This window comes from Vanacampus margaritifer, chromosome 20, assembly GCF_051991255.1.
Source record: "Vanacampus margaritifer isolate UIUO_Vmar chromosome 20, RoL_Vmar_1.0, whole genome shotgun sequence".
NCBI lineage: Eukaryota > Metazoa > Chordata > Actinopteri > Syngnathiformes > Syngnathidae > Vanacampus > Vanacampus margaritifer.
Window position 1 is genome coordinate 9,508,800 of NC_135451.1, and position 26,754 is coordinate 9,535,553.

General features: G+C 41.3%; 1 protein-coding gene across 7 annotated transcripts in view; it reads left to right on the top strand.

Moving 5' to 3' along the window:
* The window catches only part of adarb2 (adenosine deaminase RNA specific B2 (inactive)), a 254,338-nt gene that overhangs the window by 204,430 nt on the left and 23,154 nt on the right, over positions 1-26,754 (top strand). For all 7 annotated transcript variants that reach the window (XM_077554643.1, XM_077554641.1, XM_077554640.1 and 4 more), the window contains one exon: positions 23,271-23,385. In XM_077554643.1, the coding sequence (XP_077410769.1) occupies positions 23,271-23,385 (115 nt within the window). The remainder of the gene's footprint in view (positions 1-23,270; positions 23,386-26,754) is intronic.

The following is a 26,754-nucleotide window of genomic DNA, read 5'->3' on the forward strand; positions in this document are numbered from 1 at the left end:
TTAGCTAGAGCCACTACATCATGATAACTTGCATTGATTTTTCTGCATTTGGCAATTTATTATTATATTATTAGTATGGGATTTTTTTTTAATGGGCTTTAGGTGAACTGATGAATACACACGCACGCACGCACATGCACATGCTCACCCACATACAAAAAAAATAATTATATATATATATATATATATATGTGTGTGTGTGTGTGTATATGTATATATATTAAAAAAAGAAAAAAAGAGAAAGAAAATTTTATTTTTTTTATTTTTTATTTTTTAAATTTTTTATTTTTTTTTAAAAGGAGAGCAATGATGATGTCAAATCGAATGAACAATACTGAGCTCTCCTAGGAAAAAAAAAATATATATATTCAGAAAGGACTTAGATATCATTTGGCTCATTTTACTTATGTGTCGGGGGGGGGGGAATTATGTTACAAAAGTTTGGATGACGGGCCACAAATGGTCCCCGGGCCTTAGTTTGGACAACCCTCATGTAGCCGGTCACATAGGCAATAAAAGGCAAAGACAAATATTTTTGGCAAATTTATGTATTAGCTGATTAGTTTCTATGTTTTATGATCTCTCAGAAATGCATTCTAGGTCTCCATATGACTATAATTAGCAGGATATATTTTTCCTGAAAAAAATACGCAGAACATGTAAAACCTAACACATCTGTTACTTTTGTCCTGCTTTGCAAGACTTAGATTAAGCCTCTCTGGGGATGATGAAACGGGGGACCGGGGGAATGCAGTATACAGGATGTGTGTTGCCGTGGAGGGCTACATTGCTGGATCGCATGGGGAAGATGAGGGGCAGGCTGTGGGAGGGAGCGAGAGGTGAGGATGGATGGACTGCAGTAGGGGGGGGGGGGGGGGGAGAGGGAAACCTCAGCGGAACAAAAGACCTTCAGGATTAATTAGGCGTCAGATTGGTTTCAGGGCACAGTCTGGGGGATGGGGTGGGGTGGGGGGAGCAGTGAGAGATATGGGGAGGCAGCAGAGAGAAAGTTTAGCATTCTGGGAGGAACTCGTGTCCTCAGCCCTCATATTTCAGACTGCCTGCCCATGAGTATACAACAGGAAGCTAGTTAGGACCTGTGCAGTGCCTGGAACTATTGACTAATGGATGGAGCACCTCTTTCTCCATCTCTGTGTATTTTTACATTATCCCACTGGGTAATCATGTAAGGGTCATGCATGTAACATAAAATGTTATGGTTGGATTTTTATGCCCCATTTAGGTGGTTCATATTTCCTAAATGTGATGACATCAGCAGCATATGGGGGGATTGTTCATGGTATACATTTTATGAAAACAGCGGTTGTGCATTTCATATGTACTACAAAATGTATTCTCTTTCTATGTGGATCCCAGCCAAGGGGATTATAGTTCATGAAAACTAACTAAATAAGTCAAATTAAAATGTAAAAAAAAACAAAAAAAAAAAAAACACTGTTCGTTAATTAAATGAAATTAGAATGAAAATAATGAAACAAAAGGAAAAACTGGGGGGGGGAAATTACGTTTTCTCGATCCGATCATGTGATCATAAATCAGGGCAGATCACATGATTTTTAGCTGATCAGTATCGGCTGAAAAAAATCTGATTTCTACAGTCAAGAATAAAATGTTTCACAGTATTTATTTACTTGATTTGAATCATTGCTGACTTCACAGCCATATAAAGCTATCCTGTTGGGATTCCTTTTTTCTTTACAAAGCATTGCCAAGGTATCAATCAGATTAGAGACTCGATATCATACTAAAAACAAATAACTCTGACTCCGATGCAAAAAGAATGTGATCTAAACTGAAACTGCATCTTGTGTTTATAAAACTAACTAAAACTAACTATAATTATAGTGGCAATGTCCTTTGGTTTCTTTTTTGTTGAGTAATATACACACAAGCGTTCAGTGTTTATTGTAAATGCATTTATTTCAATATCGCTGTACGTCTGTAAATGAAAATTGAAATTGAAATTGTAGTGTACTTTATTGTTTACTCAGGGAACTTTTAATTTTGCGCTCGACAAATACTCAATATCGTCACTCTCTTTAAAAAAAAAAGAAGAATTTTTTAGATTTATTTTGTTTTGCCTTAATCATCTCTTAATGATGCAAATAGTTAATTTTTTGTGTTTCCTGAAAAATCTGGAAAAAATTACTGAGGGGATTATTTAAAGGTGGTGTCGATATAGTGAAAGAAAAACTAAAACTAACAATAAAGCTAATGAAAACGAAACAAAAACAAAACATTTTCTAAATAAAAACTAACAAACTTGCTGTAAAAACTAATCATCATAATAATAAAAAAAAATCAAATACCACTGATCTCAACTAGTGTTAGATTTTGAGAAAGGCTTATTTAAGCAGCAAATCTTTTTTTATTTTTTTATTTTGCATTCAGGATTTTTCTCATTTTAATGTGTACAGTGTTCTTTTCTCAAAAGTCCTTCGCACAGACCAAATCAGATTTTTTTTTTTAGCCAAAAGCTAAATTTAGAGGCGTTGCTTTTGTTGGTTGGTATGAAACAAAAACAACATTTTCTTAAAACTTAAAATATTGCCGCAAATTCAAATAAATAAAAAAAATGTATAGGCAAATATATTATGTATTATGTATTCAAACATCAATGTCACCCTTCATGAACCAGGACGTAACCGAGGAATATTCTCACTTTACGGGCAAACAAACACAAATGTTGTCGCTCCATGATCTGTTTTTGTACGCTACTCTTACTTTTTGCGCTGCCCGAAAATCTTCATTTCCAAGTCAGGTCACGGGGGAGGGGGGGGGGGGATCACCTCAAAATTTGAAAAGTGGATCCAGAGCGGTCTTGTTAATGCTGTCTGTGTTGTTATTGTCACACAAGGATCTTCCTTTGACGACGTCTTCACCGCCGAAACCGGAAGTGCTGAACTCTGCGTGCAGATGACAGCCAGGGTTGCCATGAATCATAATATTCAGTCATAATATTTTGTCACCGCTGCAAATCACATCATGAGACTAAAGCAGTATCGTAGAACGTGACTGCACTTGACACCGACAGCGATAGTCGTACAAATAATACGTTTAGTGTTTTTTGCTTTTGATGCCACATGCATACTATTATGCACATTATTGATTGTACCATCTGTCTGTTGCCGAGCATCTCCTGCCCTTTGAACACACGTTTGAACACATTCTAGTATGCATCTTATTTGTACGACGACATATTAGGGCCTCGTATATATATTTTTAGAATGTGGGGGCAATATTCCGAGAAAAAAAACAAAACACAAATTTGCCACTTTATAAACTTGCAAATTTGCGAAAATTGGCAAACTCAGTAACATGGTTTTCACTCGGTACGCTAGGTGTGACGACCGGGACCTTTCCCTGCTGGGCCTGGGGTTCCGCCCGTCTCCCAGTGTCTCCCACCCCCACCACGCGGCTGGAGGTGGGGTGGATGCACAATTTAGATGTTTCTGGGGTTGATGAAAGATTCTGGTTGGTATGTCTGGTCGGTGCTGGATTTGACCTTTCTTTCTTTTCTTTGATCCTTCCTCTGGTCCCCTGACAACGTCACGACTCTATTTGGATTCTGAAGTATTCGGTTTAGGTGAACGGTATGGGATTTTTAATAGGTTGTAGGTGAATTCACACTCTCACACATACAAAACTTCAACCCCAAAAAATAAAATAAAATAAAAAATAAAAAAAGCGCAATGCAAAAAAAAGAACAGAACCAATCTCCCACTTTATAAACTCGCATATTTGTGAGTTTTTTTCTCTGAAAAATATATATGTTTATAGGTAGCCCTAATACGCCGTCGTCCATTTGACATCGAAAGAAAGATGACAAAAGCGAGCATATGCATTTGTTACAGTCAATCTAGCATTCTGCCGACTTTGCTGACGACACATAATGGATTTCAGTAAATGTTAAAAGAGCATGGGCCATAGGCATTTTTTTTCCCCCCCGCATTCAAAAGGCTTTCTACGCCATTTCAAACATTCTTCCTTAGGCTGTGAAGTGTATAATACATTTTGTTGCACTGTTGTGCGGTGTACGTGTGTGTCTGGGTTGGCAATGTGAGCGATCACTTCTGTCAGGGGATGTTTTTAGAAGCCATATTCATCAGCAGAGAAAAGAGCAAGGCTAGTTTCCGCAAAGGCCAGGTGTAAACTTATAGTGTCTATCTGCAAGATAAACATATCAATGCTGTTGGGGGGGAAACCTTACAATCTCCCGAATGTCAGCTGAACACCACTGCTTAAGAGTTTGACAACCTGCATTTAGTTTGTCCTGGGGGGTTGAAAGGTTGTCAGAAAACTCGACTTTTCCACCACTCAATTGCAAGGTAGAAAATCTCAGCAGTCATCCTAATGCATACAACCTAGTATGTGTGTGTGTGTGTGTGTGTGGGGGGGGGGGGGGGGGGTAAATATATATAAAAGATTTTGCCAGGCCCCATGTGTGTGCAAAGTTGAGACTGTTTATGGAAAAATAATAATAATAATAACTAGACTAAGTGCAATTTCTGGAGAAATTGCGTGGGATTGCTGAAAGCTGAATGCTAATAAAAGCTGAATGCTTGTGAAATCTTGTAAAGTAAATCTAAAGATAAATTACTAATTATTAATTTGAGTTTTATGATAAATTACAAAAAAATGAAATGATAGTTGGTACAGTATGCATGTACTGTATACACTTTAGCATAATGGCCATGGATATATTTACAGTACAGCCAGAGGTGGGATTCGAACCCGTGACCTCCTGGTTACTGGACTGAGCGGTATCAGAGAGCTGGTAATGATGATCAGCTGTATGTATGGAAGTGGGCGTGGAAAGCTCAATGTCAACCCTATTGAAAATTAATGGGGAAAAGTTTATATTTAACATGTTTTTTTTTTTTTTTTTTTTTTTCTTTTTTTTTTTTTTTTTTTTTCTGGGAGATCTCAGTATTGATCATTTGAAATGTCATCATCATTGTTCTCCCTTTTTTTTTTTTTTTTTTTTTTGTATGTGTGTTTGTGCGTGTGTGCGTGCGTGTGTGTGTGCGTGCGTGCGTGCGTGCGAAAAAAAATAAAAATAAATAAGAATTCCCATACCGTTCACCTAAACCGAACACTTCAAAATCCAGCCAGAGTCGTGGGGCCGCCAGGAGACCCAAAGGGGGACCAAAGAAAAGAAAGAAAAGCGAAGCCCAGCACCGACCAGACACCACCCACCGGGCCACTAACCTTCACCAACCCCAAAGACATCCCAACTCCAACAAATCAGGGAAACCTCAAGGGCCCAAAGGAGAAACTGAGGAAAGGTAGAAAGGACAGACGAAGCAGAGTGAGATCCACAGACACCAGCCTCCACCGAATCAATGACCTGAGGGAGAAACAAATTGTGTCTGAGTCTCGATAGATGCTGGTGTGGTGGATCTAGCATGCATGAAAATCTCCACCAAAGAGGGGAGCCGTCGACCTCCGCCAGGACAGAGCAAGCGCAACACCTCAGGGCCCCCCAGGCCGCGGCCGCGCCAAAGGACGACCCCCGGGCCCCGCAGGGGCCACCGGCCGGAGAGCAAACCCCGGAGCAGGAGCGCCCCCCACCCCAACGCGGCCCGCGCCCCCAACCCAACGCAGCAGGACGGGGCACTGCAGGCCCACCAGGCACCCCACCGGCCCACAACCCCCGCTCCCCCCGCGACCCCCCCGCCCCCCACCCCCGCCACCCACCCCAACCCAGCCCCAACCGCCCCCAGGTCCCCAAATCCCCAGACACCCTCCCCACCCCAGCACCCCCCACCCCGGCACCCCCACCACCACCCCCCCACCAACCAAGCCGCCCCCGCCCCCCGCCCCCACCCCCACCAACCGACAGCCCCCCAGCCCCCGACCCCAGACCCCGGGGACACACCGCACCCAGGCATCCGCGCCGAAGAGGGGGCCGGGCAGCGGAGCGGAGAGGGCACCCGCGCCCACCCCACCACGCGGAGGGACGGAACACCAGGGGCAGAAGGGGAGATGGGGGCACCGGAGGACGGGCGGCATCCCCGAACCCCAGGCCCAGCGGGGAGAGGCCCCGGTCGTCACCCCAACGATCAAAGTGAAAAACTAACCCTGTTACTAAGTTCGCCAGCTCGCCGACTGGCGAACTCTACCCCTAAACCGTGTGTGTGACCCCACCCAGTGTATATACATAAGTGTGTGTGTGTGGTGCATTAAAATTGGGGGCAGGTGAACCGGAGCAGAGGGAAATGATATCCCCCCCTGCTCCGATCCATCCGCCCCCCAGGCATGTCAATGAGCGTATGTGGTGCATTAAAATAAATTAATGGGGGGGGGGGGGGTGCACACGGACAGGCGACCGCAGCACTGCTTCATACCGCGGCCGCCCCAACCGATGCCCTCCCCCTCCCCCAGTTGTGTGGTGCATTAAAATTTGGAGGGGAGCTGCAGGGCGGAGACGGTGTCTCCACCCCACCCCACTCCCCCCCAAAGTGTGTTATGTGCCCTAAAATGTATTGTGCAAAACTAGTGCAGTGAGTTAAGAGGAGCGACCAGCTGGGCCCCCCCCAACCGGGCGGGGGGGGGGGAGGCGCACCCGCCCACCAAAACCCCCACCCACCCCACCGGGACCCCGGCGGGGATTGCCCCCCGGATACCGGGGCCCGCCCGAAGTGCCCGGAGGCCCACCGGAGCGGGGCGGGCACAACACCAATCCCGCCCACTCCCCCGGCTCCCGGAGCGCCGAGACCCGGGCCACGGACGGAACCTCCGGCCCCGGGGAGGGGGAGGAGGGCGGACAGGGGAGGGGGAGGGGACGGGGGAAGGAGACGACAGGAAGGGCAGGAGGCAGCAGCAGGGCCGCAGAGAGAGGGGGAGAGGAGGAGGAAGGGCGACGAGGGAGAAGGGACAGGGAGGCGGAGGACGGGCGGGGAGAGGTGAAGAGGGAGAGGAAGCAAGGGGGAGGAAGGGGGAGGGGAGAGGGAACCACGGGGCACCCCGGCGGCCCACAGGCCCCGACCCGCGTCGCCGGACCCAGAGCGACGGACCGCGCCGGGGCGGCGCCGCCCCGGACACCAGGGAGAGCCCCGCAACACAGCACCCACCACGAGACCCAGGGAACGACCAAGACGCAGCCGCCACCCAGCAGCCAACAGAGGGGCAGACCCGCCCACGCCCAGCCAGGGGGGACAGCACCTGTAGCGTTAGTCCCCTGGCATGCAGTGAATCCGAATATTAGCCTTTAGTGCCCATTGGAGGTGAATCTGTTCGATCCTGTTGGCAGCAACTGGGTTCCTGACTATAAAAACACAACCATTAGTAACAAACTGCCAAATGCAGAGACATCAATGTAAGTTATCACAATGTGGTGGCTCTCGCTAACAGGCAGAATTAAATAACCAGAATTAGGTTAAAATATTCTATATACGTAGACCATATTTCTATGAATTTTGATATTTGTTTTTTATTTGAGGCCGATATTTTTTCCATTAAAATGTGATTTATAAGGAGGTTAGACCATTGGTCGATATTCAGAGTTTGTTTATTTTTCCAGTTAACAAGAATTGTTTTTTTAGCGATAGTAAGGGCTACAAGTGTAGATTGAAATTGTTTATGTGGTAGGTCAGTTGTTGTTAGGTCACCTAGCAAACACAAGTTTGGAGATAAAGGTATCCTATAGTCCAAGATAGCGGAAAGTTTTTCTAAGACTTTAGTCCAGAAATACATAACCGGGGTGCATAACCATAAAGCATGAAAATAAGTGTCTGTAGTGTTTTGTAAACACTGGAGACAAATGTCGGAGTCGGAGAGGCCCATTTTCTTCATCATATATTGAGTAATGTATGTTCTATGGATTATTTTGTATTGGATAAGTTGTAAATTTGTGTGTTTTGTCATTTTAAATGCATTTTCACAAACTTGAATCCAAAAGTCAGATTCCGGAGCTATAGACAAGTCTGTCTCCCATTTTAAGATGGGTAAAGACATTTTATCCGTATATGAAAGTAACTTATATATTTTTGAAAGTTTTTTTGTTGTTGTCGGAGAGAGCTTGGTAATATCTTTAGCTAAGCCAGGCGGTTGGAGCGTACCCTGAAGTGTTGGAATTTGTTTCTTTATCATATTTTTAACTTGCAGATAATGTAAAAAATTTCCGTTTGTTATTTTGTATTTTTGGAGCAAAGATGTATATGATATAAACATATTATCTGAGAAGAGATGGTGAAGATGTGTGATTCCTTTCTGCTCCCACACACCTAAATAAAACGTTTGGTTGTTAATTCGAAAGTCAGGGTTATGCCATAGGGGAGAAAGCCCACAGGGCTCCACTTGGGCTTTTGTAATTTCTAATGCCTTCCACCAAGCAGTCAGGGTGGCGGAGATCATTGGGTTTTTAAAACAATTATGTCGCTTAATCGATGTTGTAATAAAGAGTAAATCTAGAAGTCTGAGGTTATTACAATCCTTCTGTTCTAGTTCCAGCCAACAGTTAGTATCTCTGTTGGGTTGTGCCCATAGAACGATATATTGTAGCTGGTTAGCTATATAGTAGTACATAAAATTTGGTGCCTCTAGGCCACCTTTGGATTTACTTTTCTGAAGAGTAGATAGACTAATCTTTGCTTTTTTTTTTTTCCAGTAAAATTTTGTAACGGCTGAGTCCAACAACTGGAACCATTTAGCCGTAGGTTTAAATGGAATCATTGAGAAAAAATAGTTTATTTTAGGTAAAACTTTCATTTTAACGGTGGCTATTCGTCCTATTAAAGAAATAGGAAGATTATTCCAGCGTTCCAAGTCACTATGAATGTTATCCAGAAGTGGAGAAAAATTTAAATGAATTAAATCAGTTAATTTAGGTGAGATTTTTATGCCTAAGTATTTTAAATTACCTATAGGAAATGAGTAATGTGGGTCCTGGCTTGCAGGGTTCCATGAATTTTCTGTAATAGGTAGAAGTGTTGATTTTGTCCAGTTAATAGAATAATCTGACAACTGTGAGAATTTAGTTATTAAGTTAAATACTTCCCCTAACGAAATCGCCGGGTTTTCTAGATAAAGTAAAATATCATCGGCATATAGATTAATTTTATGTTCTGTTACCCCAGAGTGAATTCCTTGAATCCTTCTTTCCTGGCGTATGGCTATTGCAAGTGGCTCGATAAATATTGCAAATAATAAAGGGGATAGTGGGCATCCCTGTCTTGTGCCTCTCTGTAAAATAAAGCGCTTAGATATAATCCCGTTAGTAGTAACTGTAGCTTTGGGAGAATCATATAATACTGACACCCAGTGGATAAATGATTTCCCAAAGCCAAATTTATTTAAAACAGCAAAGAGGAAGGACCAGTTAACTTTGTCAAAAGCTTTTTCTGCATCCAACGATATAATAACTGCCTTCTTATCATGCCGCTGTGACATGCTAATAAGGTTAAAGAGCCTCCTAATATTATTAGTAGAGTGGCGATCTTTAATAAAGCCTGTTTGGTCGCTATGAATAATTGTCGAGATTACTGTTTCTAATCTAGATGTGAAAGCCTTAGTAATAATTTTGATATCAGTGTTAATTAGTGAAATCGGACGGTAACTTGATGGAAGGGTGGGGTCTTTTTCTGGCTTTAATAAAAGTTTAATTGCTGCTGTATTCATGTGTGGACGTATGTAACCATTAGTTTTAATTTCTGTTACTACTCTTAAGAATAGCGGAGCAAGCATTAACCAGTAGTGCTTAAAAAATATAGCCGGATAACCATCTGGGCCAGGTGCCTTGCCATTAGGCATACTATCTAGAGCACTGTACAACTCGTTTATAGTAAGTGGCGCTTCTAACATATCTTTATATTCAGTAGTTAACTGAGGCATATTTAAGCTACTGAGGAATGCCTCAATATGCTCAGGGTTAGGTTTGTTAGTTTCTGAGTATAGGTTGCGATAATAGTTATAAAAAATTTGATTAATTTCTTCTGGTGATTGTGTACATTCACCAGTTGTCCCTTTAATAGCCGTTATAAGAGATTTTTCCCGATTGCGTTGAAGTTGGTTTGCAAGAAATTTACCTGATTTGTTATTATATTCAAAGTTGTTGTATCTCAATTGTTGTATTATAAACTCTGTCTTTTTAGTTAGCATATCGTCTAACTGTATTTTTGTATTTTGTAAGTCAGTCCATATTTGGTCATTTGGGTTTATTGCGTACTCATCCGTCAGTTGTTTAATTTTATCTTCCAAGTCATTTTCAAATTTTTGATCCTGTTTCTTTTTATAAGATGAATATGATATAATTTTACCTCTAATTACTGCTTTCCCAGCTTCCCAGAGAAGAGATGGCGATAGGCCTGGAGAGTCATTTATTTCCAAAAAGTCTGCCCACTCTTTCCTTATAATTTTATCAAACTCTGCATCGTTTAGAAGAGAGATGTTAAAACGCCATGTTGGTGGTGGTTTAAAAGTATAATCAACTTGTAGGGAAAGTGAGACTGGTGCGTGGTCGCTAATAATAATAGGATGTATTTTTGTAACAGTTTTATCAGCAATAGAGTTATTTGTAAGAAAATAATCAATTCTTGAAAAAGACCGGTGTACAGCGGAAAAGAAGGTAAATTCCTTCTTATTTGGGTTTTTAAGTCTCCAGCTGTCGACGAGGCCAAAATCATCCATATATTCCCCTATTACTTTAGTAGATTGTAATCGCCTTATACATGTTGTGTTATTAGAACGGTCTATTAATGGATTTAAGACTGTGTTAAAGTCTCCTCCAATAATAATAGTAGAGTTCGCTGCTAAATCAAACAGCTGAGAGAAAAATTCATGGAAAAAGGCCGGATCATCATTATTAGGGGCATATAAATTGCCAAGTGTATATATCTTATTAAATATAGTTATCTGAATAATAATGTATCGGCCCTCTGGGTCTGTTATTGTATTATTTAGAGTAAAGAGTAAATTCTTATGTATGAGTATACAGACTCCTCTTTGTCTGCTGTTATAAGGGGCAGAGTATGCTTGGCTAAAATTCTTATCAATAAGTAATTTTTCTTCAGATTTTTGTAGGTGGGTTTCTTGCAGGAGGCAAATATCTGCTTTTAATTTTAAGAGATGGTCTAAAGTTTTTATTCTTTTTGCCTGTGAGCGAGCGCCACAAACATTCCAGGAAACCAGAACTAATTTATGCATACAAACAATATAGGCTCAGTCCTGTGTAAATATCTGCATAGGCCATTTGTCAATACTGGCATGTTATAGGATAGAATCAAAGTAGTTAGGTGATTTATATAATTTGTGTAAAATATAAGGAAATGTGTAAGTAAATATAACAGTGAAAAAACGGGTAGGGATGTGAAAGTGAAGGACGTTAGTGGGGAGTTAAACAACATTATAATACACCAGTAACTGGTAACCCAAGCGAGATTTTTTTTTTTTTTTGTTTAAATCTACTTTTAGATATAGTTATGTATTATTATTATATTTATAATATAGCGTAAACATAATGAGTATTCATATTTTAGGTTTTATAACCACATATACATTATATGTATATGTATATGTATACGTATACATCTAATAATCAAACAAAGTTTAGTTCCATCGATGCTAATTAGAACAGCCAGGGAGTGGAGTTGGGGTTCCGGAATAGTTGGCCATCGATGTATAGTTTATCAACGACCATCATAGTCCGTTTACCCTCCTGCCTATTTTGTTTCATTATAGGAAACAGTACCTTTCGCCGCTCATTAATCTCTCTAGGGAATTGGTCATTCATTCCGAATGAGGTCCCTTTAAGCTCCCGTCCTTTACTTTTAACAAATACTTTTTGTTTAAAATGCTCAAATTTGGCGATAATAGGACGGGGTCTATTGCCCCTACGGGCTCCAAGCCGATGTACCCGGTGAAAGGAGATGTTATTTACCGTCTCCTGAGGAATTTTTAACGATGTCGTCATAAATTTTTTTATCTCAACCTCTGGATTGTCAGAGGTGTTCTCGGATATACCTGAGAATATTAAATTATCCTGCATGCTACGGGATTGAACATCCAGAATAGTTTCTTTTAGCATTTTATTTTCCTTTTTAATGGTTTCTAACTCGGCTGAAACAGTCACGAGTGTAGCGTGTATCTCGGCATTGTTGCGTTGGAGATCATTTATTTGTTGGCTGAAGAATTCCATACTTACCTTAAATCCTTTCACCTCCTCGCAGATTAGGGAGAGGACCTCTAACTTTTTATTTATGGACTCCAGCATACTGACCGAGACCTCCGTAGTAGTTAGGTCGTCCGTGTCCGTCGCTGAGTCATTCTTTCTCTTTTTAGAGGGTTTCTTAGACGGTTTCTCGACGGAAGAGTCCTCCATCGCGCAGTTGTAAAAATAACCGTCAATGAAGCGTTCGAGGTCCTCCACGTTGGATGGTATTCCAAATCTGTCGGATGAAAGAGAAAAGAGAAAAGCCAAGATATATGATGGTTAAACTCGAATTAGTTTAGCATAATAGAGCTAGTTCTATCTTAGCAGCAGGGCGCTGCCATGTTGGGGTGTCCCGGTCTCGCTGTAGGTCTCGCGATAATCACAGCATCTCGCGCATGCGTCTCTCCTGACTCTCTGTTTTTTTTTTTATGTTTAATGTTTCAGCATTCCCACAATAATAATAATAATTCCTACAAAAACAAACAACAGGAAACTCGCAGCAGTCGCTGCTCGGGCCCGAACTAGAGCTGCGAGCAGGGCTCTCGCAAACCTTGTCACGTTGCCGTACTCGCACATAGGATAATAACCTTTTACATTACTTTTTTTTTTGTTATCTGTGTGTAAAGTTAGTTTCCGGCGCATTCAACTTGGTTTTGACCCACAAAAACAACAGCATTTGGCCACGACAACAGCACATCTTTGGATAAAACAGCCAAAATTTGAATACATTTTCTAGCTCGTTAAATTGTGACCGAAATAAAAAGGAAAAAATGTCGTCAAATTTCTTTTAAAAAGTAAAAATTAAAAAAAAATGGCGGACTTCCTGTTTGGTTTGGAGTATGACTCTCAAAGTCTTTTTTTTAGGTCCAGTTTACGTAGAGCTAGGTGACACTTTCAACTAATTTTGCTTTCTTAAAAATTTACAGGGGGCACTACTGAGACATTTTGAAGAAACTGCACACAAAAATTCTAAAATATATAATATATATGAAGTTAAAAAATCGAAAACGCATAGTTTGAAGATGATCGGATAAACTCTCTAGGGGGAGTTTGTTAATGCTAGTTGCAAGTATTACGAAATGTGTACAAAATGTAATTCAGTATTTTAAGGTAAAGTTAGTTGCAATGGCCCTTCTAGATGTCATATATATATATATATATATATGTGTGTGTGTGTGTGTGTGTGTGTGTGTGTGTGTGTGTGTGTGTGTGTGTGTTTTTGCCCTTCTAATATAAATCCTGTGGATCTGAAAGTATATTTGTTTGCTCTGACAGATATCAAATCTAACAGTTTCCAGACTGAACTTCTCTGTAGGGAGACGAACAATATTGTTAGACTGATAAATGTGTGAGGACACACAGTGCCGATATATATGACTTTTATTAAAAAAAAAAAATTATATATATATATAAAAAATGCATCCCAGCCGGAAGGTCTCTCTCTGACCACATTTCCAGAGCATTATTTTTTTCTGTATATTTATTATTCTATACCCAGTATAAGACTTCAAATAACCTCTCTAGCATAGCTTTGGTTATAAGATATACTGTAGCATGCAAACAAACAAAAAATGAATGGAACTTTCTAGGGCCCAGGCCAGACAGTTGTCCTTCCCTGCTCCTCAACTATAAAGCAGACATGCTAACCCCTTGTCCTCCATGCTGCCTATTAGATACATATCAAGGAATAAAAACAGCCATCTGGTGAGGGACTACAATAACAGTTGCTCTCTCCCTGGTGAATCATGTACTGTATATGTTAGTGCAAATGATGTCATATAATTAAGTAGTCAGGCATAGCCTCGGTCTCCTCGTGGAGATGATAGACCGGTTGGAACTTCAACACTGACCCTTTTATTTCCTCTCTTTTCCGCCCAGCCTCTTTTCCTTGTGCCCGCCTCTTTTACTCCTCATTCTCTTCCGCGCTCCTCATCTTCCCTAAGGGTGGGGTCATGTTATCTTTTCACAGGAATTCTTCTGCTGGCCTTTGGTGCATAATGTATGAGGCCTCTGGTGTGTGGTTTATAACGTCTGACATTATTAAGTTGTTTGAGCCGTATCGTCGCTTTTATCTTCACCATGGAGAGTTCATCAAAAGGGTTTTTATACTTCAATCAGCCATTTTCATCTCATTATTCCTTTGGTATATCCTGTGCCAAACTACCTCGTTATGAATGAATGAATAAATAAATAAAAGTATTAGCAAATATGTATGTTCTTTTGGGAGATGATTTTGCTTATTTTATTTAAATTCATTCACTCCCAGCCATTTTCACGGAAGCAACCCCCTTCGCTCCCGGCTGTTTTACTGTATTTTGACTGATTTTGCAAGTCCCACAGAATATTGTGTTCTATGGCTATGAAAACATGGAACCTACCAAAAGAAAGCTTGGAGTCTCTTCTTTCATTAGGAAAAAAAAAGTAGATTTGTATCTGTTTCCGTTTTGCAGCAATTAGCATTAGAAAATAGTTTCATCATTATTCACAAACCTGTTGAAAAGAGCTTGTTGCAACGTGGTTCTGCTTGAGCTCTTATACTCTGCTGCCACCTGCTGCCCGTTTTTTGTAATAACTACCATTGCTCAGGTCGGAGGCTGCATCAAAGCCTTCTGTATGCTCTAGCGAATAAAAAACAAACAAACATAAAAACGTTTTTGGGGCCATGGCAATATTTAAAATAGAACGCTTTTATACGTTTTTGGGAGCAAATGAGTTAACTACTGTGTGCCAAGTCATTTAGAATAAGTTATTTTAAATGTTCTTTATCCTTCAGAATGGAAAGATAATTGCACTTAAAAAGAATGTGCTTCAATTATTTTTGCTCTAACATCACTATATCAGTGGCATAAAAAAATTGTTTCTGGGAAAAATGTATCGTCCCAAAAATGTTATTGTGACAGGCCTTTCACCATTTTTCACATTTTTTTCCCCCTCATTTTGCAAGCCATTTGCTGAATGTGCAGCATGTATTTTCACTATTTATGCTATCTAATTTACAGTGCATACAGCCAAATCAGATTATGTTTCCCATCCATGACACTTTTTTTTTTCTCATGGCGGATCTGCAAGATTTTATTTATTTATACATCAGAAAGAGCTTAGTTAAATACGCTTTGTGTCATCTGTTGAAGTGGACCTGGCATTGGTGGACCTGGCATTCTCTTTACGTTGCAACCTAACCCAATACTCTGCCACAGATGGGCTTGGGTGCGATAGTGACACTCTTTGTTGTAACTGGCTCTGCTTGTTTGATTAGATGACTATAATTTAGATTGATAATGAGTTCCAGAGTCGGTCATGCTTAACATTTGCGGTTTGTGGTCATGATTCATTGGCTGTAGTCCTTTTTGGCTTCTAGGTTTGGGGGGGCTTGCATTTCCCAAATCAATATTTGGTTTAAAGCTTAAGAGCTGTGCTGGATTTGAGCAGATGTATCCAGTCAAGCGACATATGAAGTTAGTTGGAAAAGTTGTGGTAGTTTTTTTAGTCAAGGGTTGGACTAGGCCTTCCTCCAAACTTCATAAGCCAACGATTTTGCATTTTCTTTTGCTTTCTGGACTTTGCTTGAAACAGACAATCCCTCCCCCAAACTTAAAAAAAAATCATATTCTGTTTTTTTCTTCTTTCTTTTTTTTTTACATGATTTTACATGTAAAATTCGAAAATCAAAATTTTATCTCAAGCTGTTCTTCGCAGAGCTTGTGTGTTGATTTGCATAGCACAATCTGTAACCGCCAGTTCCAATCTGCCAATCATTTGTATGGAGCACTAGACTGTTCTGGTGAGATTAAATATGGATTTACTTCACGGACTCTCTCAGTCATACTGTGTGCCGTTGTAGTTCTCCATGTCTTTCGGATCAAGGTTTGAATGTACTGACCATATATCATCATCTTGTGCTCAATATGGGGAAGACAGAGGAGGTGATATTTGATCCAAAAACTGTTGGTGACCACAGGCCAGTCGTCATTACAGGCAATCACATCAGCCAGGTGGGTTCATACAGGTATCTGGGGGTCCACATTGACAACACACTCAGCTGGAGGGTACACGTTGGACGTCTCTGCTCCAAACTCCAACAGCGTCTCTATTTCCTACGCAGACTTCGGGTCTATGGAGTGGAGCAGAGGACCATGCTGTTGTTCTACCGGGCTGCATTGGAAAGTATCATCAGATACGGCATTGCGGCCTGGTACGGCAACCTGACTGTGCAGTCAAGGTCACAGATTGCCGGTGTGGTGCGGACTGCCATGAAGATCGTGGGGGTCAGGAATCATCCTTCCCTACAGATGCTTTATGAGCGGTCCTTCACCAGACTGGCACAGAAAATTGAATACTGACCCGACTCACATTCTGCATCATGACTTCCAGATACTGCCTTCCGGCAGGAGATTCAGGGCCCCCAGAACCTGGCTGAACCGCTACAAGAACTCATTCCTGCCGACATGCATCAAATTGCTTAATAACCGACATTAACTAAGTGATGCAATATATATATATAGGAGTGTGTGTGTATTATTTATTTTAATTATCTCTCTCTATTCTGTTGTTTTTCTTACTGTAAACTACTGCTGCACTTCTTATTTAATTTTGATTTTATCTCTTTCTGTTCTGTTGTTTTTTTCCTTACTGTAAACTGCAGCTGGACGGAGTCCAGGAAAAAGTTCTCCACGAGGAAAATAAAAGTATATCGTATCGTATCGTATATAGAAATAATGATCCCGTTCTCTGTTTAGCGTCGAGTCCTTGGTTCTTGGATGGAGCTATCATTCTCGTATTTGCTCATCCTTGACTTTGATCCTTATCTCACATACCAGGCTTAATGTCCTGCTTCCACCTTTTCAAAGCTAATGAGGACTCTCTGCTTGAGTTCCGCCTTGCTTACGGTGGCCTGCGGCGCATCATCCCGCCCGCACCCCGACTCCCCTCTTACGTGCGCGGATGAGGTGAGAAAGACGGATTAGATCTGTCACCGCGTCTTCATATACGGTACCTTTGTTCCCGCTCCTGAAGATCAAGCATGTGGATTAAAAAGGGAGCAGGATCTTATGATGACGACGGCCACATGGCGCAGCCTGATGGCTTGATGTGACTGACGGGGCCCCGCTGTGTAAATCTGTTCCATAGGAGGCAAGGCCAAGTGGTGCGATAAATATTTGATACAGGCAAGTTAAAGCATAGAGATGTACATGTTGTGTAACATTCGGTACATTTTCATGATGCTAATCAGTTGAAATCAGATTAGTCAAATTTTTCGATTTTCGAGTTCCTTCGTAAAATGGCTGCAACCAAGGAGCAGTTGACATCTTGTCTTGAAGAAGCGGTTGCTTATTCGGCTAATTGAAGTCCCACTGAGGGTCTACAGGCAAAAAGACTCAAGTTTGACCTGGTCCCGAAACAGTCCTGGATCCTCCCGCTGGGTGTAAACAACTGCTTGGGACGCTCGGTTCCCTCATCAACTTCTCACTCCTTTCTGTGTTCACGATTGAATCTATCTCCTCGGTAACGAGATGATGAATTTGGCGCAACCGGCTAAGTTCCTACCACGTGATAAGATCTGCGGTGTGACGCGCTCGCTTGGCCGCCATACTCCCTGTCTCGTAGTCTCGTATATGTACAAGTCTTGAGATCTGTTGTCTGTATCTGCTACATGTTTTGAGGTTTTATTTCCAGGCTCACACTATGCCCCCCTTGTCATTTTTCACCTCCCCCTCCCGAACATCTTTCTTTCTTACCTAAGATCTCGAGTACCGGCAGGTCTTTCTGTCGCGTCTCCCTCTGTTAGTCTTTGTTTTTCATGTTTCTAGGACCAGTTGTGTCAATTTCATTGCTCTGTACTTGCAATGACATAAAATCAAGGTGATGACAGGAGGACTGACCAGTGACAGAACAGAAATAGCAACAATGATCTTGTGACGGCGATCCAGAGGCCAGAAGAATAAAGTAAGAGGAATGCTACACGTCACGCGGAGAGCAAACAAGAGAGAAATCGTTCACGTTGCGAAGAGACCGGCTTTACATTCTCAAAAGCCACCCAAGGCAACGCTTCAACCAAATGAATAGATATTCATTTTCAAAGGCCTCTTGATCGGCGTCAAACGCGGGATTGTGAGAAGAAAAAGTGGGCTTGGCGCTGGTGGGGAGTGGGAGTGAAGATATCCAAGCAGAGGGCAGACACTATTAAAACTCGGCAGAATGAATTGTTAAATAGCTCTATAAAGAAATAGAAGACATGGCCCCATTTTTATGCTGCCTCGGCTACTCTGCAGGCAGGTGATAAGAGGGGAAGGTGTTGGGTTAAAAGGGGGTCCGTGTATACTGAGACGGCATATGAAGTCCATATTAATGGCGTAACACACCGCAGGTGGTCATCAACATAGTGACTTCAATATTGCACTTTTGCATTTAACAGATTAAAAAAAGAGCATTGTGGTAAATGTATGGAGAATGTAAAGATGCTTTAAAATAGTACCTGTGGGGGGAAAAACTCAATTCTTCCATCATTTCCCCTTTGAGACCATGAAGCTAAACAGTATATTAAACTTTTTTTTTTTTTTTACTCTCACACACACACGCACATGCCAGTCTGCCTGACTTTTAGGTCAAGTCGCCGCAGAGAAATTTTCCCCAGTGACATTTTGTGTTTCCGGCACAATATTGACTTCAGAGGGAAGGCAGCAGGAGAATTGTTGGTGACATTCTTCTTTACCTTGGAGATGCACATCAAAATGTGTATTCTACCATTTCAGTTTTTGCAAGAATAGATAGCCAAACTGATTATTATGATTATTTTCCAGCCATCTGCTTTCCCTCATTAGGGTAACGAATGAACTGGAGCTCTCAGCTGATTTTAGGCATTTGTATTATTTCATTCCCTCACTCAATGAGAGTCAATAAGACAATTGATAAGGAATCAGATCAATAAGCTAGCGAACTGAGTAACAGGGTTATTTCTCACTAGGCACGCTGGCGTGGCGAACGGGACCTCTCCCTGCCGGGCCTGGGGTTCGGGTGTGCCACCCGTCCCCCAGTGCTCCCTTCTCTCCTTCCCTCCGCCAGTGTTCTGACCCCACCACGCGGCTGGAGGTGGGGTGAGCAATGATGATGATATGTTGACTGAACTGCCGAATGAACAATACTGAGCTCAAAAAAAAAAAAATAGGAATAAGATAAGATAAGCACAGTGGTTCTTAACCTGGGTTCTGTCAGTCTCAGGAGTTTGGCAGAGGTCAAGGCACGCATACGACTCAAATGATTCGTGAGGACACGCCCCGCTTGGCCAACATTGGCCGCATCACACTACATCGCTTGGCTTATCTCTGCTGTAGGGAATTTGGTGCAATCAGTAGTCGACTTGTGACTGTTGTGATGGTACCTCGTGTGATTTCTTCTTTATTATTGTAATCCCTTCATACTACTAACTATGCAGAGCAAAAAAGAAAGTGGTCGGACGAATAAGTGTAATGTGAATTCACATCTAGAACAGAACGTATGGTGTTCCACAAGGTTCAATTCTGGGTCCTCTACTGTTTTCAGTTTATTCTGTTTCTGATCTCAATTCCTATCCCTATTTGAAACTGTATCTTTTTCAACATTATGGGTATTTGTTTTTTAGAGAAAAATGCACTCTCCGAGTTTTAAAGTCAAATCAAATTGTATTTGATAATTTTCCAAGAGATCAAGCAAAATGCATTTACATATATAAAAATGCTGTAACTGCTCTGGTATTGGATCTTATTACTTGTGCAGGTGTACCTTGTGAAATTTCCCGCGAATGTTAACTAGTTTTCCTCGAGTGCAAAGTAATCTTTACACACCCAATATTTCTGCTTTGACAAATGGAGATTATGAGTGTGAGCCTTAACGCACTTGTGTTGAAGTGTTCCTCCAATAAATCTCCTTTAGTGCAGCCAAGGCAGTTACTAAATAAATCCTGTGGCTTGTTTTCTCCATCCTGAAGAGGCCCAAAGGGATTGCTTGTTAAATTGTTCAGAACTAATGCTGCAGAGACACCAGGTGGGGTGAGTCACACAATGGCCGCCGCAGCAGTTTCACTGCTGATCAAGCTAGCTGAGACGTATCGCATCAGTTAAGTGAAATACATTTTGAAAACCAAATGTGAAAACGGGAGCATGGTGAAGCTCAATGTTCAACCAAGAGGAAGATGGGCAGTCAGCCAGGCACACAATGATCCCCGCTCACAGTTGACGGCAGGTTGCCGTGACAGTCTTTCCGACTGTGGAGCGCCATCTTTGGCCTCGTTTTTCTGCCACATTAGGCTCACAGTCAAGGTAGAACTCGACTCCACATGAGGGAGGAAAATATGTATGATGGTACAGGTTGTGTGGAAAACAAAGGCAAATATGAGACACGCATCTACAAACAAACACACATATGCTAGTGTGACATATGCTCTTTTATGACCTAAGAAAACTTACAGTCCATGGCCATTGTTAAAGGAAAGAATCTTTTCCTCCGCGTGTTCGTTTTCTTTCGGGTAGTGAGAATGTTGGTTATCCGAATGCAGGCTGGAGATCGATGAACAGTCACTTCGAAGCTTTTATTTCTACAGAATATTCCGGACACAAGCGAGTTTACAGAACACAGCTGCAGCTTCTCGCAAGTGTGTAGTTACAGCGGACTCACAGCATTCTTATACTATCTTGAAAGGCAGTATCCCAAAACCCCCAAACCCCCAGGAAACAGCCCCCAGCCACGAGTTAAGACTTTTACAGCATTCAATACACATGGCGACAGCCGGAAGAAGATAAGACTTTTAAGGACATCATCCAATACACATTGACTTCAACCACAGACACTGGCCCATTGATGTGGAAACAGAGGAGGTCCTTTTAGACATGACAACACGAGCCGAAATTGCGTCATCACTTACAAAGACACATCAACAGATAAAAGTTCTACTGAGGAAATAAGTAAAATAAAACAGTTATGACTAAATCTATGCAGAAGACCCTCTTCACCATCCTTTGTCATTACTTTGCTGTCTGTTACCCTCTGACTGGAGAGAACCCTCACATGGGTTAGCTTAGTGCTAGCTAGCTGCTACGACAGACAACAACAAAACAGTGTCCTGCGAGGTATCCTGGAGATTAAAGCACATCCTGAATGAAAAACCGAGTGGTAGAGTGATAAAAAGTAGAATCCAGAGGTGTAAAGGAAAGGTTCATCCAAATAAAAGAAGAGAAGCGAATGGCAAATTGAACAAAAGGAGGGAAAGACGGAGTTATGGAACATCGTCAGGGTCTCGTCCACGTTTCCTCTCAAGGTCTTTCTGAGCTGCCACCTTCTCTCACCTCTGTTATATCATCGATGAAAAGACCTCTTGGGGCCACGGAGCACTTGACTCAGGGTTCAGACTGCTGACGCTGCCAAGCCAAGCAGGGTTCTGTTAGATTTAATTGCATGTCACTTTCAGGTACAAGGAACGTGGCAGCCGTTTCTTTTCCTTCACATACCGTATCGCAGAATGTGCTTGTGTATAGAACCAGAAAAACACAGAAATATTTAAACAGAATAATTACACCAAATATAATACTGTCTTCTAAAACCCATTATTCATTTGCGCCCGGCTGTCAAGAAATGGTTGACTTCCATATAACATCAGTTGACAACCAAAAACAAGACATTCTTGTGCGCACATTTCTCCAATTTTTTTTATTAAAGTTTACTGTAAAACTGACCCAAACATTGAATAAATGTAACAAAAGTCAGCTAGCTTAATGCTAACTTATCATGTGAAACGCCATCAATGGGATACATTAGCATCGATGTTATGGTAATTATAAACCTTCAAACAATGGTTACTTTAACATAAAACGACACACATTGGATAAAATAATTCTCACAGGCATACGGTATGTTTGCTCTGCTATGTGGATACGACTATGCAACATTTCAAGGTTACTAAATGTTTATCATTGTGTTTACATGCAAATATTTACTGTAATTATGACTTTAGTACTGTGTTAGAGTGGATTAATGATGGATACCGACCACTGCGCATACTGCAAACTAATTGAGAGCAATGTCCTTTCATTTAACCTCCTTATAGCCAACGCCAGCATGTCTCACTCGTAATCCACTTAACTGCACACTGTTAGGCAGATTTTGCCGAGACATGTGATCACACACAAACCCCTTTAAAAAAAAAAAAAAAAAAATTCTGTATTTATTAAGGGCTTAGTTTTCAAGCGGCGTTCACACCAACTGCAGAGCTTAAATGAATATCCGGGACATGGCAACAGATTGGCAGCAGAGAGGGTCTTTTGGACAAATTAAGCCTCCACTTGCTAACAGGACATCATGAGGTGCCACAGTGACTGAATTAGTGAGCGTATTACATGTTACAGACTGGGCTGGGTGAGATGTGGTGTGAGGGTCGCTTTGCGTATGTTGTTTTTTTTAGAGGTGGTAAAAGTAAACTACACTAACTTAAGATTTATGTAATTTTTTGAAAGATAATTTTGACACAAACATACCAAATATACTTTATATGCTACATAATCATTAATCTAATAAAGCCTATTTATTTGAAATGCTCCTCAGTTTTATGTACTGTATTTAATATTAATGTAAAGTATAATTACTTTTCTTTCTTTCTTTTTTTTACAATTTTTGAGATGCCTGCATTCAGTTTCATCCCGAAAACATAAAAATAAAAAATTAAATAAAATGGACATAGGTGTTTTTCACATAGCGGCGACAATATGCTATAGGTAACCTAATTATTATTCAAGTCAAACAATATACTTTATGTATTTTAAATAAATACTCTCATTATTATTAATTTAGACTAATTATACTTTATTAATGCTAAATACATAAACCTGAGGATTATGCATTTCAAATAAATAGGCTTTATTAGACTAATGAATATTTATCATATCAGGTTTATTTGGTACGTTTGTGTTAAAATTATCGTAAAAAAAAAGGGAATTTGTCATGTAAAAAAATTACATAAATCTTAAGTTAGGCTTAAAATATTTTTGTGAGTGTAAAAAAAAACGTGATTATTTTTTTTAAAGGATAATACAGTAATTTAACAATTTGAAAATGTAGATTATTTTGTGTTTTCCAGGATTTTGCCGATTCAGTATTCCACTTGGTGAGGGAGAAGTATCGCTCGCTGGTGGGCGGCTGCAATCCGGTTTACGCTCAACACAAATCCCTGGCAGGCATCGTAATGACCCGAGGTATGGTAAATTTCATTGACTTTTATATACCACGTTGAATTATTGAGGCGGTGCAATATAAAGAGAGTGGCGAAGAAGAGACAGAAGATGAGAAACTAGAAGGAAGTCCAGATTGGGAGAAAACATTATGAAGATTTCCTGTCCTCGTGGAGTAGTTTATGCATTCCCGATGAATTATTGACGAGTCAATCTCTGAGGGTTGGGAGACATGTTCGTGGGAGTCGGTCTCTCTCACGAGCCGGACTTTCCGTACTCACGCAGCTTTGACACAAGTTTGCCGATGACACGGTGGGAATCCTGACAAGATCAGCTTAAATCTGACGACTGGCTGTGTGACACGGTGAAGGAACAGCGAGGTGGAGGAAACTTCTCGCTGAGATGTCAAACAATGACTTATGACTGCACATTCATCTTTCATGCTTTATTCATGTTTCATATGTTGTATTGGCTGCACATTACATCGGGGATTGTTACCCGTACACCTGCGCTCACGACCAAAATAGACAAGCTTTATGCGTTCTCACACTGCAACAAAAAAAAAAAAGATTTAGTGAGTAAATTTTGGTGGAACATAAATCCCAAATGACATTAGTCTTGTTTCCACCGACCACTGTGATTTTAATCAGTTTGGTGCAATATATATTTTATTATGCTTCTAAGGCTTGATTTATTTTATTTATGTTTTTCCTCTGAGCAGTTTTGTGAATCAATGACTTCATTTAAGGAGCAACTTTCATTAAAAGTGGAGTCAATCACACCGAGCACTTACTTCCGGTGTTATACGCGCTAGCTGTGTCAGTCTGAGGTTAGCTTAGCAATTAGCATGGCTTCTCCATCTTTTTTTCGGCATCCCCAAGTGTATATCAGTTTATTCTCCGCTATGAAGGTGATTATTAGTGACTCCGGAGAGAGCCTGTAAGGTTTTTAGCCACACTAGTAGCTAGCGAGGCTTGTTGCTAGCTAGCTGGTTGTGGGGTAAGTAGCACCTGCTATTCAGTGTGTTTTAATGAAGCGCAAAATACAAATTTGGACCCACAAACTGACTTGGGTCAGTTTGACCCAACTTTGTTTTTTTCTTGTTTTTTTTTTAACCCCTAGGCGTTTTTGTTACCATTTTTGGGCTTTTTGCTGGTTCTGACCAAGCAATTTCAAAATAAAATACTGCCCACGGGTTGGGTCAAATTAACCCAAATAGCAAGTAGGTTCAACTGTTGACCAAAATTGAGTTCTTTTTGACTTAGCAGTTTTAAGTGTTAGTCTGATGAGTTCTGTCTGCCCTGATCCGGGTTTTAACCCAGTCCCTTTGTCCACCGGCGTTATCTACTGAGCCATCCAGATTTCATTAGCATTTTTGAAGAATGTTACATTACATTTACTTCAACTCCACACTTAACTGTCCAAAATGGTATGCAACTCTTCAGCCCAACGAATTAACCTAACCTTGGGTTAAAGTAACCCAATCTGCTCAAAATCCACAGTTGCGCAGCAAAGGAAAATGAAAGAAAAACAGCTCAGCATTTTTTAGTGTGGGCATAGTGATCACATAGTGATAATTATCACAAATGGCCGGTTTAGAAGAAATGTTAAAATTAAAAATATTTAATAGGCTATTTTTTTTTTCGCGCCCTACCACAAATAGTCAAAATTCATAATTGACACAATGCTAGGCCTATAGATGCCACAAGATGGTGAAAAAGTACACCTTTTGCCAAAATTAAACTCCTCAACTCACTTCAACATAGTTCCTGAGCACCAAGATGGCGCTTAAGTAATAGTTTTAAGTTCTGCAAAAGAGCGAAGGATTGGTTTCAAAAAAATGTCCGCGAATAAGTCAAACCAAGGGTCCTGAATGGCGAATATGTGAAAAGGCACATTAATTCAAAAATGATCCCTCCACGCCCCCCCAGAGAATTATCTTCCCCTTGTGGCTTCCGGCGGCGGGGTTTCAGGGGTCGCCGAGGAGGGATGGGTATCTCTGCAGCAGTCGCCGCAGCTCACCGCCGTTGACTTCAGTGAGAGCGGCTTGCGCTCACCCTGACCTAATCCAATCCTTCTCCTCTCCTCTGCCTCCCAGTAATTGCTTCTGTTTGTTTATTAATAGCACGTTATCTTCAAGGATCCAGACAAACGGGCCGCGCCGCCGCAGAGGTGGCCGCCCGCACCGCTTCTGCCGGCGCTCACGCAGACACAGAGCTTGACAGGAACACTGGGGAGTCCTGTTCTGTCGCCCGCCGCCGCCGCCTTTTTTCCCCCTCCTCCTTTTGTCTCCCTCCATGCGTCTGATGCCCCGTTTTGCGCCTCAAGAATCTTAATCAGGGTCCGTCTTTGAAGCGCAGACAGACGGCGAAATCCCACATGCCAACGGAGTCCCGCTGAGGCAGTTGAGCCCCCAATGAGATCGAGATTAGCCTCGCCGGCAGGGTGGGAGTCGCGGGACGAGAGTCAAAGTAAAGTAGCGGCATCAAATAGCGTGGAGATTTTCATGTTCAAATGGGCTCAAAGACATGAAAAATCTCAAAGTCTGCACGGGAAACTGCTTTTGGTTGAATTGGATGAAGGTTTTTCTGAATCGTATTTCTTTAAGCTGAGCTACAAGATGCCGAAGCGTACAGAAGCTACCAGAGGGACTTAAGGAAAAAAAGATGAGAGAAAAAGGATTTAAATATTTTGATTGCAAATGACAGTTAAGTTGTGGTATTTAGCCTGAATGTTCATTTTCCAACAGGGATTTTTTTCCCACCACTTAATCTGGTTTTCAAGCTGCCTGAAAATGTACAAGTCAGTAATCACATGCGGCGAGGGGGGAAAAAAACCTTTCAAAGTAGAAGTGGGGGGAAGCGGAGATGTGCACAGTGTGTTGCAGCCCAGGGAGAGATTTTGGGAGCTTCAGTACCATTTCACAAAGACACCCTTATGTGCACAGAGCAGTTGGCTGCTAAAGCTAATAAAGATTCAACAGGGTGCTCTTTCTATTCTTGCCAACTCTCCTTCTTTACAACCATTGAGGATTTTCAGAGGTTTCCCATGATTCGAAGAACATGTTTTGGATGGCATTCCGGTTAAACACCCGACCTAATATGGTCAAAGAACCCATAGAAGATGGGATTTATGGTGATAACATGCTAATGCCAAACATCATCTATTCTCCTGCTTTGGACTAGGTTGTAATATCTGTTCTATAATGTTTGCATTTTAAACATTTTTGCTTTAAACTTATAATATTTCATTGCTGTCCGGTTGTTTTGTCGTTTTTAGTCGAAACACAAACAAAGCTTTGGGTCAGGACAAAATCGCTACCACACATTAACAGAAGGAGTTGAGATTGAGTTCATGTGGAAACATCCTGTATTTAAGAAGTGTGTTGTTGTT